At 34.2% G+C, this 14,649-nt stretch overlaps 1 protein-coding gene across 3 annotated transcripts in view; it reads right to left on the reverse strand.

The window, feature by feature from the left end:
• Positions 1–445: 445 nt before the first annotated feature.
• The window catches only part of SNX7 (sorting nexin 7), a 97,703-nt gene continuing 83,499 nt past the window's right edge, over positions 446–14,649 (reverse strand). For 2 of the 3 annotated variants that reach the window (XM_060142463.1, XM_060142461.1), the window contains one exon: positions 447–832. In XM_060142463.1, the coding sequence (XP_059998446.1) occupies positions 755–832 (78 nt within the window). In that variant the 3' untranslated portion in view covers positions 447–754. Of the gene's footprint in view, positions 833–14,649 lie in introns of all 3 variants that reach the window. The other variant, XM_060142462.1, reaches the window with a different exon arrangement.

Raw genomic sequence — 14,649 nt, forward strand, 5'->3', positions numbered from 1 at the left:
AGAACAAATTTGATAAACACTGTGTACATTAAAAAATAAATCTAGATATGAATTGTGAAGAGTATGTAAAAAAAAAATACCAAAAAAAGAATAAATTTACTAGTGGGAAAATGACTGTATAAGGAATTCTAAATAGTAACTCAAAAAATAATTTAAATTTATCTTGGTAATCTTTAAACAGTTACTTAACTTTTAATAAACCAACTTTTGAAGTTATCATTAATGTTTAATAATATTTAATCATTTTTGCATATTCACTTTGAATTCCTAATATCAAAATAAATAGCATTTCAGAGGAAATTATGATGAAATAATGGTGAATACATAGGATAGTTGTTAACATACATTGGATTCATATCAGAATCTGCTTCAGAGGCTTGAGCTACTAGTAGAAAAAGAACACACACAAGTCATTTCATATTAAACTTTTTATTAAAACTGAGTCTTTACAATATATTTAAAATGACATGTTCCACAGACAAATATTTAAGAAAAATCTTTTTAATGTATAATTATTGGTATACAAATTTAAGAACATAGTTAAAACTAAGCTAAATATTTATATGTATATATATGTATATATATATCCAAATTCATATGAATGCTCTGGAACACCTGAGTTTTAAGTTGTTGGTTTTCCAGATAGTGTGAAACACTTTTCGTTCACTTTAGAAAGGACCCAGCCCATCCAGAAAGAATAACTTTGGTTAACCTTGGTTATCTCCCAAAGATCACAGAGAAGTCTTCAATGCGATTACGATTTATCTTCAGAGGCTTCTTCCAAGCGGAGATCTGTCTGTGATGTAAGGAAGGATTCCCATGTAGCAAGGCACTAAATAATGGAAACACACCATGAGGAGGTCAACAGTAGTTCACTTTCACTGTTAGAAGGATTAATAAATCCTTACGTATCTGTTCCTATAGCAATCTGCCCTACTCCTCTCTCCCACAGGCTTGCCAGGATCCCTGTCATTTTCTACATATTTTAATTCTTAATGAGGGAAACTGTTGCTAAATAAGAAGAAACAATAAGAGGTTAAAAAATTAGCATGGATTAGTTTGCTGAAATAATCCACTATTCCCCCATTGTCAGGATAGAAAACAGATCTATAATAAACTGTAGAGGGAAAGATGGACCATTTGGATCTGAGGGGGCAGGCATTAAGCATCCAGACAGAGGAGTAGTGATACAAGCATGGCTTAATCAGATTTGAATCCTACTATATCAAGTGTGAGTTTGTGCAAATTGATTAATCTTTATTATAGTTTCTTCAGCTATAAATTAGGTTATTGACAATACTTACCAGTAAAGCAATCGTGAAAATTAAATTTACATAACCTGTACAAATTTCTATGCAGAATGCCTGGCTCAAAGTAAGTATTCAAAAAATTAGCAATGATTATATTATGATGGTCTGCTGGGACTAGGTGGTGAGATAGTCATTAATGTGCCCAGGAAATGAATCAAGGTGACCTAATTGATATCTACAGAACAAAAGAGAATATGTATTTTTTTCCATGTGCATATAAAACATTTACCAAAACACACCATATTCCAGGTTATACAAGACATCTCAATAAATTTAAAAAGAATCAAGTTATATGAGGTTTGTTCTCTGAACATAATGAAATTAACTTAGAAATCAGCAATTGAAAGATATCTGAAAAATCCCCAAATATTTGAGATCTAAACAGGACACTTGTAAATAAGCCCCGTGTCAAAGAAGAAATCAAAAGGTAATCTAGGAAGTATTTTATTTTAAACTGAATGAAAATGAAAATACAATGTATAAAAACTTTTGGAATGCCACTGAAGTAGTACATAAAGAGAAATTTATACCACTAAACACCTTCATTAGAAAAGAAGTCTTAAATGACTTCAGTTTCCACCTTAAAAACTAAAAAAGAACAAATTATAACCAAAGTAAGCAGCAGAAGAAAAAAACCAGAAAAGATAGAAGTGTGACTCAATGAAAGAGAAAAACAATGAAACCAAACATTGAATCTTTGAGAAGATTAATAAAATTGATAAACTTTTAGCCAGACTGTTCATAAAAGAAGAAAGATGACACAAATTACCAACTGTTAGGAATGAGAGAGGTGACATCCCTTTAAATTCTACTGAAGGAAAAAAAGAAAATATTATTGAAAACTTTATACCTATACATTTGAGAACTTAAATGAAACCAATGAAAAGATACAAACTACCAAAACTCACTCTAGAAAAAACAGATAATTCAAATGAATTTGAATTTGTTGTTAAATATCTTTCCACAAAGAACACTTCAGGTCCAAATGGCTTCACCAGTGAATTCTACCAAAAACTTAAGGAAGAATCATATTAATTCTAACACAAACTCTTCCAGAGAACTGAAGAGAAAGGAATGCTTTCCAACTTACCAAAGACATTACAAAAGAACAAAACTACAGACCACTATCCCTCATAAACAGAGATGCAAAAATTATAAACAAAATTTTAGCAAATCAAATCCAGCAATCTATAGAAAGAATTATATTTCATGACCAAATGGAGTTTATCCCAGGAGTGTAAGATTGGATTAATGTTCAACTATCAATCAATGTAACTGACTGTATTAAATGTAATTTATTATCATCTCAATAGACATGGAAAGACATTTGTCAAATTACAATGTTCATTTCTTACTTTAAAAAAAAAATTCTCAGCAAATTAGGAACAGATGGGAATTTCTACAACTTGAGGAAGAACATCTACAAAATACCTACAATTAACATCATATGGAGAAATGCATTAAATATTAGCAGTTATTAGTATTTTATTTCTTTTCAATGCCAGGAAAACAATTTTTAATTCAGCTTTATAGATACTCAAAAATCTCCTTCACCAAATTTTGAGTATAAAAAAGAAGGAAATACAAAAATACCTAAATACAGATAATGTTTAAAAATCTATCCACAACATTTACAAAACAATGAAAACTATGAACTGGGATTGAAGGGCCCATAGAGAACCATGGTTCACCTTTGGAAAGAGTCCTGTTTCCCTTGCGAACCTGATTTCTGGCCTCTTCTGCAAATCCATACGTTATCTACTATGTGGTAACACTGCAGGGCAGGCCAAAGCAATTACTGCTTTCAGGAGATATCATATCTTTTTGATAACTCTGCCAAACTATCATTTAAAAAATCTTTGAACATATGCAAGGTAAAATTCAAAATAAAAATCTGAGCAGTCTGCTCTATTTAGAATTCCTGTCAAATAAGGGATCCAAATTGCACGAAAGATGGTATTAATCCTAATGTGATGAAACTTCTATCACTGTCATATTCTTCAACTCTCCTAGTTTAGTAAATGTCTAAGGAAGATCAGCCCTCCATGCTGATTAGTGTTGTGAATTAACATTTTCATTTCTAAAGCAAATCCTAAAAATGACAGTGAGACATGGTAAAAGAAACAAATTAGCTACTTAACTATCTCCCTACCATCCACCATACGAAAGGCAGAAAAACAATTTACTTATTTTGAAATACAGATTATAGAACACTAGCACAGAAAATCAAGAGAAGTATCATGACAACGGCTGAATATCTATATGAATACTTGGTCAGGCATTGTAATGGTTGTTTTATCACATATTACCTTCTTTAAACCTCACAGTGACTACTATGAATCTTATTTTATAGATGAGAAAGCTGAGGATCAAACGGTTAAGTATGTCTGTGATATTACAAACCTGATAAGAGGTATAGCCATTCATTAGCAAATGGAAAATAACCAATCTCTTGAATGACCACCAGGATACATGGATACATTTAATAAGTCACTGGCCCATCAAGATGAGACACCTTTTTTTTTTTTTTTGAGACACCTTTCTTTTACATAGTGGAAGAAGGACCATTTTGGAGGGCAGGTGAGTTAAAAAAAATGCATAATTGCAGGGGGATCAACTTTTTTTTTAAAATAAATTTATTTGTTTATTTTGGTTGCATTGGGTCTTTGGTGCTGCGCGCGGGCTTTCTCTAGTTGTGGCGAGCAGGGGCTACTCTTTATTGAGGTGTGCGGGCTTCTCATTGCGGTGGCTTCTCTTGTTGCAAGGCACGGGCTCTAGGTGCATGGGCTTCAGTAGTTGTGGCGTGCGAGCACACTGGTTGTAGCGCACGGGCTTAGTTGCTCCGCTGAATGTGGGATCTTCCCAGATCAGGGATCGAACCCGTGTCCCCTGCACTGGCAGGCAGATTCTTATTCACTGTGCCACCAGGGAAGTCCCAAGGGGATCAACTTTTAGGAAAGAGTATATATGCAGGTTGAGTGTGTAGAAATTGATTCCTTACATACCTCTTGGAAATTTTTATGTATTTTCAGGAGTATGTATACCCTTTGAAGATGACTGAGTTAATACATGCCAGGAATATAGTAAGTGCTCAGTAAATGCAAAGACCATAGAGAAGAAATGTACTTTACTACTGATGCAAATATGCTGCTCATCATAAACACTGCATTTTTCAATCTGAATATTCATCAACTGACATCCTGGCTTCTATTGATCCCTAATGTTAGGTTTTGCTATAAAAGCCTGATTCCCCACTCATGTTGCTGACCGTCAGATTTCTGGATCTACAAAGCCGAGGACATGCTCTGAACTGTGTAGCTCCTGAAGCTACCAATCTTCTTTTGGAATTTTGATAGCAGATTTTTTTTACTAACTAAATATGTTGACTGCCTCCTCCTGCCAATGTTTAATATTAACCTATTACCTGATATGTTGCTCATTTACCCAGTTAATGTACATAAATCTATTTTAAAATAATGAATGATAATCTCTACAACTCCTTAAATCTTTTTAGTCTTTCTTGTTTTTCTTGGATTTCTGAGTATGAAAAACTAAGTAAAAACTCAAGAAATGGATTATTTATACCACATAAATAGTTTAGTTCAGTATTCACTGCATCCAGGACTGTGATAATTGGAGGATATAAAGAATCATCAAAATGACAACAACAAAAAATCTCAAAATCTAGTGTGAAACTTCCTTATAATTGTAAATTATATATATATATATTTTTAATTTTTTTGCAGAACGCGGGCCTCTCACTGCTGTGCCCTCTCTCGTTGCGAAGCACAGGCTCCAGACGCACAGGCTCAGCAGCCATGGCTCACGGGCCCAGCCGCTCCGCGGCATGTGGGATCTTCCCGGACTGGGGCACAAACCCGTGTCCCCTGCATCGGCAGGCAGACTCTCAACCACTGTGCCACCAGGGAAGCCCGTAAACTATATTTTTTAAAAATGTATTTCTGCAGACTTCCCTGGTGGTGCAGTGGTTAAGAATCTGCCTGCCAATGCAGGGGACATGGGTTCAATCCCTGGTCTGGGAAGATCCCTCGTGCCATGGAGCAACTAAGTCTGTATGCCACAACTGCTGAGCCTGCGCTCTAGAGCCTGCGAGCCATAACTACTGAGTCCACTTGCCACAACTACTGAAGCCTGTGTGCCTAGAGCCCATGCTCTGCAACAAGAGAAGCCACCGCAATGAGAAGCCCACACATTGCAACAAAGAGTAGCCCCGGGTCACTGCAACTAGAGAAACATGTGCAGCAATGAAGACCCAATGCAGCCAAAAATAAATAAATAAAATGAATAAATTTATTTAAAAAAAAAGAAAAAGATGTTAAAACAATTATTTGAAAAAAAAATATTTCTGTTATTTGGCTTCTCACTGTTTTCTATCAAGAAATTGATTTTTCCCCACTTTTAAATCATTATAATTAGTAAAGCAAACTAATATCAAAATTAGAGTAACAATCAAAAATTGTCAGTGTCACGGGTGGCCTGACCTTCAATCATACCCATCAGCTCATTCTAGTTTTAGATTCTCATATTGTCATAAGAGAATCAACAACAATTCCCCTTCTAGTTGAATAATGTATCATGATTTTCCATACACATTATTTTATTTGATACAACAATACTTTGACAAACTCAAGTAATTGCATCTTATAGTTAAGGGAACTGTGATCCACTGAGTCCAGCACTCTTTTCTAGTGCCCCACGCTTCCACTGCAGTAAAAGTCCATAAATATGTTGAACATATTTATTGGCAGGATGTTGGGTGACCAGAAAGCAAGTTGATCACAAATCCTCGTTAACTGAGAATGCAGTGCACACTTTCTTCCAGGTGGCTCCAGTTTTTAGACAAAGACCAAAAACTGTAGCTTCTCTATAAAGGGCAGGACTGGGAAAGAGGCTGTACCGTTAGAAAAGTGAGCCAGAACTAGGGTAAACAGGTCTGACAGGTAAACAAAAGCCCTTTTGTCCCAAAACACATTCTTAAATACTTCTCAAATACACAGACAGAATAGAAAATAAGTTTTAATTCCAAAACTCTTCTTGAAAGTAAATCTCTTGCTACCCCAGTAAAGTAGTGATGACATTTTGCCATTAGATAAGGTAAATGTCTCTTTAGTTCTCGTAAGTAGGTAGTGATCACACAAGCAGATATGATCAAGTGTTCTAAAGAATGAATGATAACAAAAATGGTGTTTCTGTAGATATAGCTTCCAATGAAAACTTCCACATTTAAGAATCAATATTTTCTCAAGATGGTGGGATATGAAGAGGTTCTATTCCACAGTCTGACTTCAGGCAAATCTTTTCATTTCTCTGGGCCTATTCGCCCATTCATAGAATAGGGGGGTTGGACCATGTGTGTCTGTTAACTTTCATCCTAGAACCTAAAGTGGCCAACACAAAAATAAACAAATGCAACCTAATTATTAACTTAAAAGCTTTTGCACAGCAAAGGGAACCATAAACAAAACGAAAAGACAACCTACAGAATGGGAGAAAATATTTGCAAATGATGCAACCGACAAGGGAATAATCTCCAAAATATACAAACAGCTCATACAGCTCGATATCAACAAAACAAACAACCAATCAAAAAAGGGGCAGACCGAAGATCTAAATAGATATTTCTCTAAGGAAGATATACAGATGGCCAAAAGGCACATGAAAAGATGCTCATTATCACTAATTATAATTAGAGAAACGCAAATCAAAACTACAGTGAGGTATCACCTCACACTGGTCAGAATGGCCGCCATCAAAAAGTCTACAAATAATAAATGCTGGAGAGGGTGTGGAGAAAAGGGAACCGTCTTACACTGTTGGTGGGAATGTAAATTGGTGTAGCCACTATGGAGAAGAGTATGGAGGTTCCTTAAAAAACTAAAAATAGAGCTACCATATGATCCTGCAATCCCATTCCTGGGCATATATTTGGAGGAAGCCATAATTCAAAAAGATACATGCACCCTAATGTTCACTGCAGCACTATTTACAAGAGCTAAGACACGGAAGCAACCTAAATGTCCACTGACAGACGAACAGATAACGAAGATGTGGTATATATACACAATGGAATATTACTCAGCCATAAAAGAGAATGAAATAATGCCATATGCAGCAACATGGATGGACCTAGAGACTATCATACTAAGCAAAATAAGTCAGACAGAGAAAGACAAATATCATATGATATCCCTTATATATGCAATCTTAAAAAAAAAGATACAAATAAACTTATATACAAAACAGAAATAGACCCACAGACATAGAAGACCAACTTATGGTTACCAAAGGGGAAAGCGGTTGGGGGGTTGGATAAATTAGGAGTTTGGGAATAACATACACATATTACCATATATAAAATAGATAACCAGCAAGCACCTACTGCAGAGTACAGGGAACTAGACTCAATATTTTGTAATGGCCTATAAGGGAAAAGAATCTGAAAAAATATATATATGTATGTATAACTGAATCACTTTGCTGTACACCTGAAACTAACACAACATTGTAAATCAACTATACTTAAATAAAAATTTAAAAAATGAAAAAAAAAAGTTGGCAAATGAGATCACATACAATTTGTAAATATGCCTTGTTCTATTTGGCTTGACACAGTGTGGAAAGGCATCGAACATAACATTTTACCTCTCCCCTCTGTATTTGATATTTATAAGGTTAATTGTCACTATAAATAATTTCCAAAGGTAAGATTCAGAAATACATGAGAAATATTTTCAATTACTACTACTGCTACTATTACTACTAATAGTTTACATTTATCAAAACCTTATTATGTGCTAGGCACTGCATTAAGAACTTAACATATATTTTACTTATTTATTTACTTATCTATCCAGCAGCTTTCAAACATATTTTCTATATTGGCTATTTCGGGCTCAAGTAAAATAAGTAGTGACTTAAGGGATAAACTAGTTGAGACTCCTGGAAAAGTATTTATGAGTATAAAAGCTTCAAAATGATTTACTTTTAGTGACTTACTGGGAATACTGAATTTTGCTTCTAAGACTTTCCTTTCATCTTTCTTTATTCCATTATATACATACAAACATATGTGTACATATATATTTTAATACCAAATAAAGCTGATGTATATACTATTATTTTTAGCACTTTATAGATAAGGATGCTGAGGTCCACTGAAATAAAAAAAAGTCTTCAAGGTCTCTGAGCTTAAAAGTCACAAGTTATGCCTGTCCAAAGCCCATGCTCTTAGCCACCAGATGATAATGCCAACATAAAGTTTGATATCTCCATAGGTAATGCTACCACACTGTTCATGGAACAGCTAATAGAAAACCTAGTCTCATCCAAATTATCACATAAGTCAAATTAATAAAATATTATCTATATATCTCTGCTAATAAAGTAAAATAACCATATATTTGCCTAAAACAATAACAATCATATCTATTATTATAAAATGTAATAAAAGCCAAACCTTACCATGTACCCCTTTTTAAACCAGAAATTTCCATATTAAGTCAAAGTTGTTGTGCTTCTAGTTTTCCTACTAATCTAATTAGGTATCTTTTAGACAGTGCCATAATAATTGCATCTCTCTTAATAAACGAAAACTGAGAAATATGACTGAGTGTCCTTTACGTACTTTAATGCTGTCTCAAATGATCTTGGGCACAGACGACATCACCTACATTTGAGGAAACACTGAAGCTCAAATATGTAAACATCTCCATACTAGGCCAATATCACTGCAAAATAAATTACATTATAAAAATTGTAGGCCATGCCTAAAATGAGGGCAATGGAGTGTGTAACATTTTAGTAATTGTTTTTTTTCTCATCTAAACCTAAGATCCAAACAGTAATGAAAACTTTCAGGAGCTGCATATTTAAACATTTTTCTGAAATGTAATCGATCCAGAAAGAAATTAGAGATTATGTTACAAATGGAAAGCAACTTCTATTATTTTGCAATGGCTCAAAATTATTCATTAAATTTCATTTTTGAAAAAGTCTAAATTCAGAATAACCTGCCAACTTATAATTTGAGAAATGTCAATAACTTCAAAATAACAAGACTTGCATACTTTTTTCTAAAATTACTTTTACATATCTCTCAAGAACATAAGTAATAAGTTTGGATTTGTAAATACTGCAAATACTTCAATGACTGCAACAGAGTTAACACAAAAAACTCATTAGCTACAAACGCCATCTTGTGGTCCATTTAAAAACTAATTTTGTAGTATTAGTCTGTAGATCTCTAACTCAAGATCTGCTAAAGATAGAAAAAGCCTTAGATACGAATAACTCCACTTCTGTCATTGTTACATGTGGAAAAATTGGGGCTCCAAAAGATCTAATACATTGGAAATCTTTATAGAAAGAATATGAGAGCCAAATTTTCATATCTTTTCAACTCATACTTTTCTATACCATATCATCGTTTTTTAGCAATAACAAACCAATTACATGAAGTTTGTCCAGTTTAGTACCCCAGACACTTCAAACACCAAGCTTATCTGTGTTTGCTTATCAAACACGGAAATACAACAAACTAAAAAAAAGAGCACATTTACTTTCGGATTACTGGAAAACTATCAAGGCACAGCTATGATGTTTAACTACATTATTTTAAAGCATTTCACACATGTCTTCTAATTTTATTCTCCTAAAGGCCTGTGAGGGATGTGTGTAGATAGGGTGTGGAGGAAGAGGAGGACCATCAGTACCACTTTTTTTTTTTTTGCTGTACGCGGACCTCTCACTGTTGTGGCCTCTCCCACTGTAGAGCACAGGCTCCGGACGGGCAGGCTCACGGGCCCAGCCGCTCTGCGGCATGTGGGATCTTCCCGGACCAGGGCACGAACCCGTGTCCCCTGCATCGGCAGGCGGACTCTCAACCACTGCGCCACCAGGGAAGCCCGGTACCACTTTTTGACAGATTAGAAAACTGGGTATAGAGAAGATATAATGAAGATTTTACAATTAGTGGCAGGCACTCTGATATCCAATTTTAATTTTTTTCATTAGTAAACCCACCTTCTTTTTTCAAGATGTTACATCATGCAGTGTGTGCATGTGTGTTTTAAATCATTTCTTCCTTTTCTTTGCAGGAACTATATATTGGTCCGTAGTATATAGTCTGCCATTTATGAAGAACAATAAGAAGAAAATTCTTGATTCAGAATCTAGATAATTTTAGAAATTATTTAATTATCATATATAATCACCTATTCAAGTATTTGATAAACTTAACTACAGAAAAAGTTATCCAATCCAAAGGGTGGGAAGAGGCACAGACTGTCTATGCTATGGTATAACTGTCCCTTTTACATCTAAGCTCAAATTCGCTTGTACAGATAATTGAGAAATAACTATCTCACAGAATGAGACTGGTGAAAATGTTTTTAATACAAGTTTTTAAGAAAGCAGAAACCTGCAAAACAACAAAAGCTTTAAAATTACATGAACTATAATAAAAGATGTACACAGTTATGTGGAAACATGAGCTATAGCTATGGCTTTGGAATATGCAATTAAGAACAGAAATCATCACTTAATAAAACAACAAAATAGTTAATTACATAAACTTTAGAATTCTAAAAATGATAAACACTCGATTTTTAAGATTTCCTTAGAAGTAAATAAAAGTCAGACCCTGGTGCATTTAAACTGAATTCTATAATTAACTGTGCTTTATATACATTATAATACTTGAATATTAATCAGATTATAAATGTTTAAATGAGAAAAGACACTACCTATGTTAAGTGTAAGAGATGAACAGACTTTTAGAAAACAGAAGGAACTTTAGAGCAGCGCTTCTCAAACTATCTGCGATGATGAATAAGTCTTTTTCTTTCAATCTGCTGAGGACCATTAAGTGAACCTACTGAGCTGACTAGTGTGCACTTCATGCCACAAGAAATCACCACAAAAGCTGGATAATACTTGAATTGGCCTATACCTTATTTAACAAAAGTCTAATAATCACCCACTTGGATGTCATGACAATGTCTAATTGCTATAGAAGATTTCAACTGATTACATTTAGTTTCTGAATCTATCATGTTATAAATCTGTAATTAACAATTTATGAATTGGACATCAGTCCACAGTTTAAGTAGCATCACTTTAGAGATCAACATAATTACCTGAAGTTTCCTAAATTGTGTTCCATGACAGGCTAATCCTATAAGAAGAAATGCTGACCTAGTCAAAGAAATTATGTCTTCAGATTCATAAACCATATAAGCACATAAAAGACGCTGAGAACTTTAGTAAAAACGCCTGTTTAACTTTAACTCAAACTTATTTGACTACAGAACCTATCTTTTCTTTCACGATTAACACCCATTAACATTACAAAAACTAATTTCCTATAAAATGCATTGAGAAATTCTAGTACAGACAGAATTTCTGATGTACATTATTCAACAATTGCTTAAAAACTCCCAGTGGCAGAGAACTTATTTCTTTGCATTGCAATTTAATGTAATTTAGAGAATTTTAATACATAGGAAATAACTCCTTCTGTGAATTCAAATTATACAATTTCCAAAAGTTGGTGCTAGATATGTTTTCTGAAGCAACAATAAAACATGTACTCCTTCCATGACTGCCCTCCAAATACCTTTCTTCTTTTCCAATTCCTTGAATGAAGATGCATTTCTTAGACCACTATCACCATGATAACCTTATTCTGACTACATCTTAGTTTGCTAATATTACTATCAAAATGCATCATCAAGTCTGAATTCAGTATTTTGAATAGCTACTAAATAATGGAGATCATTATTTTGTTCTAATTTTTTTTTAAGTCAAAAGTGTCTTCTAATATAAAAAGACCTCAATATGCCTCTTATGAAAGTTAAGTTTTGAAAAAAGCAAATTTCAGTGTGGTCACCAAGATAAAGACCCAGTAAATTAAATGACTTAACGTCTGCAAAGTATACTATCATTCTACATGCTGAAGATAATCTTATTGCAAAGTAATTTTGGCTTGAGTATAAGGATTCCTTGTGGTGGGTGGTGGTAGAAGTAGTTAGAAGTAGATTTACTACTTGGAATACGACCTTGTCATCAATGTAGAGGATAACAATTAACCTTATCTGCTATGACAGAGGAGCATTCATTTGTATCACTGAAAAGCTGTATCAAATTATTGAGGTGTAAGTTTAAAAGGTCAGTTGGCTACAACAGAACAGTATTTTAAGCCAAGTGGAACTGAAATTTACTGTCAAGAGCTCATATTTACCTAAACTTCTTCAGATGGTTTTACAATAAAAGCTCTAATGAACATTTTTACCAGTTTCCTAAGTATTTTCTAGAGATTATTTCAGACATTAATTTCATAAATGACTTCGGTGAACAAATAAATCTGAGATCTTAAACAAAGGTGAACAGATGTTTTTCCTAGGGAGTTTCTTAGAAACTTTAATGTGCTAAGATGCATTGCCAAACTTCTCCATAAAGTGAAACAGTATAACCTAAAAGGAAGACACTTGGCTATGAAGTTGTCATATCCAATGACAGCCAAAGTAAAATCAATAGAAGCAAATGATTGTGTGATCAAGTATGTCCTTAAATATACAACAATTAGAGACCCAAAGAACTATGCCCTGGGACTTCCTCTGCCATTTGTAATAGTTGATTTAAAACATTTATAAAATGTCTTTAATGTAGAGTTCCCTCAGCTCAATTTATAATTCTCACCTCTTCACTCATCCAGGATTCCTGGTACAATCTATCAAACTGAGAAGGCAGCTCTGCAGCCTCTGTGATAGCTATTCTCCATAGATGCCTCCTCCGCAACCAATCAACCATAATAGAGGACCGTAATAGCCTCCCATGAACAATCCAAGCAAGTGTTTTATTGATAAGTTTGTTTCCATAATCGATGGTGAAGCTTCTTATCAGACAGTGAGAATAAAAGGTTTTAGCCTTAGGATGACACAAGGTAATTCCATCTGTTTCCATTGTTCTAGTCATTATTACCGTGTACCTTTAGATTCTATTTGAAATAGGAATTGATTGCTCCCCCCCAAAATGATCTCCATAGGATAAATGGTAAAAAGGACAAGATTAATCATTAAACAATCAATAGTGTTGGTCTCTTTACTCAAAATACAAAGGGAAAAACTCCTAGGTATTCAATGGATTGTCATTTAACAGCATTAAGAAGATGAAAACTTGGTGTTTTTCTTTTGATGAAGATGACCATCCCTAAATGAATTGGATGGTGCATAGAAGAGTAGTGTAATGCTGCCTGAATTTGCTAATCCAGACATTCAGGCTTCTAATGAGTGCCTCCCATTGAGTAAAAAAGTAAATAATGTGGACACAAGAACGTAATGAATTGGAAAATTTAGCTGGCATAAAAATGGTCAGGTTGAGTAAATATCTAAGCATCTTAGCCTCTCAAGCTGGTGGTGTGTTTACTTTCCAGGAAATCTATCCTACCCATTAATGGAAATCTACTGAATCCCCTAGGGTATATAATGTAGTTCTGAAACATTCTTCAAATAGTTCCAAAGATAGAATGCTATTTTCTGAAGGGCTGTTTTAGCACCATCAGATCTGTCTTCCTCGGTCCTAGGGATTAGGTCAGGTACCGGCTTTAGTAAATGTTATGAGGCATGACTGTAAAAAGAAAAGTACCCTGATATGGATTCAAAAATCCCTGTCCTAGATAACTTTGAATTATTCCAGCTCTAGCTAAATTCTTTATTCTTATGATTTGGAAAGGGAGTTGAGACACATTAACCTTAAAGAAAGTATCTGTTTACTCTGTTTCATCCTAAGAGACTGCCAATATAAAAATATAATTTAAATGGTTCAACATAGACCAACTTTTATGCCTCTCTCCCAGTATTTAAAAGGAAAACTCAAAAACTACAGGTCATTCCTTAGGACCAAAATGATACTAAACAACTACAGCTGGTTAAATCCTTAATCACTTCCATCCTCTTTACAAGAAAGGCTGTTACAAAGAGTTGAGCAGTATGAGGTGATTGTGTATGGTGCGTAGAAATTATAGAGGTTAACTATTTTGGAAACAGGTGTTATTGTTTCAGTATTTCCCAAAACCTCCTCTGGAGCTAATCTGAGTATTCACCTAGGAAAGAAAAGTAGCCTGCATTTCTCCTGGGTGAGCAGAAGTCTGTCGATCTTTCTCTACGTAAATCAGTTTAGAATTAAAGGTTTCATATAGGGCTTTGTAAGCACTGCTTTTGGCTGATAAAGGAAAGGCTTTGCAAGGGTCATTGTAAAAAGAACATGCCAGCCTTCTCTTTTTGTGGCAATGGATAGCTTATGTTTTATTATCTCTTCAATT

Source organism: Lagenorhynchus albirostris, chromosome 2 (assembly GCF_949774975.1).
Source record: "Lagenorhynchus albirostris chromosome 2, mLagAlb1.1, whole genome shotgun sequence".
Classification (NCBI taxonomy): Eukaryota; Metazoa; Chordata; class Mammalia; order Artiodactyla; family Delphinidae; genus Lagenorhynchus; species Lagenorhynchus albirostris.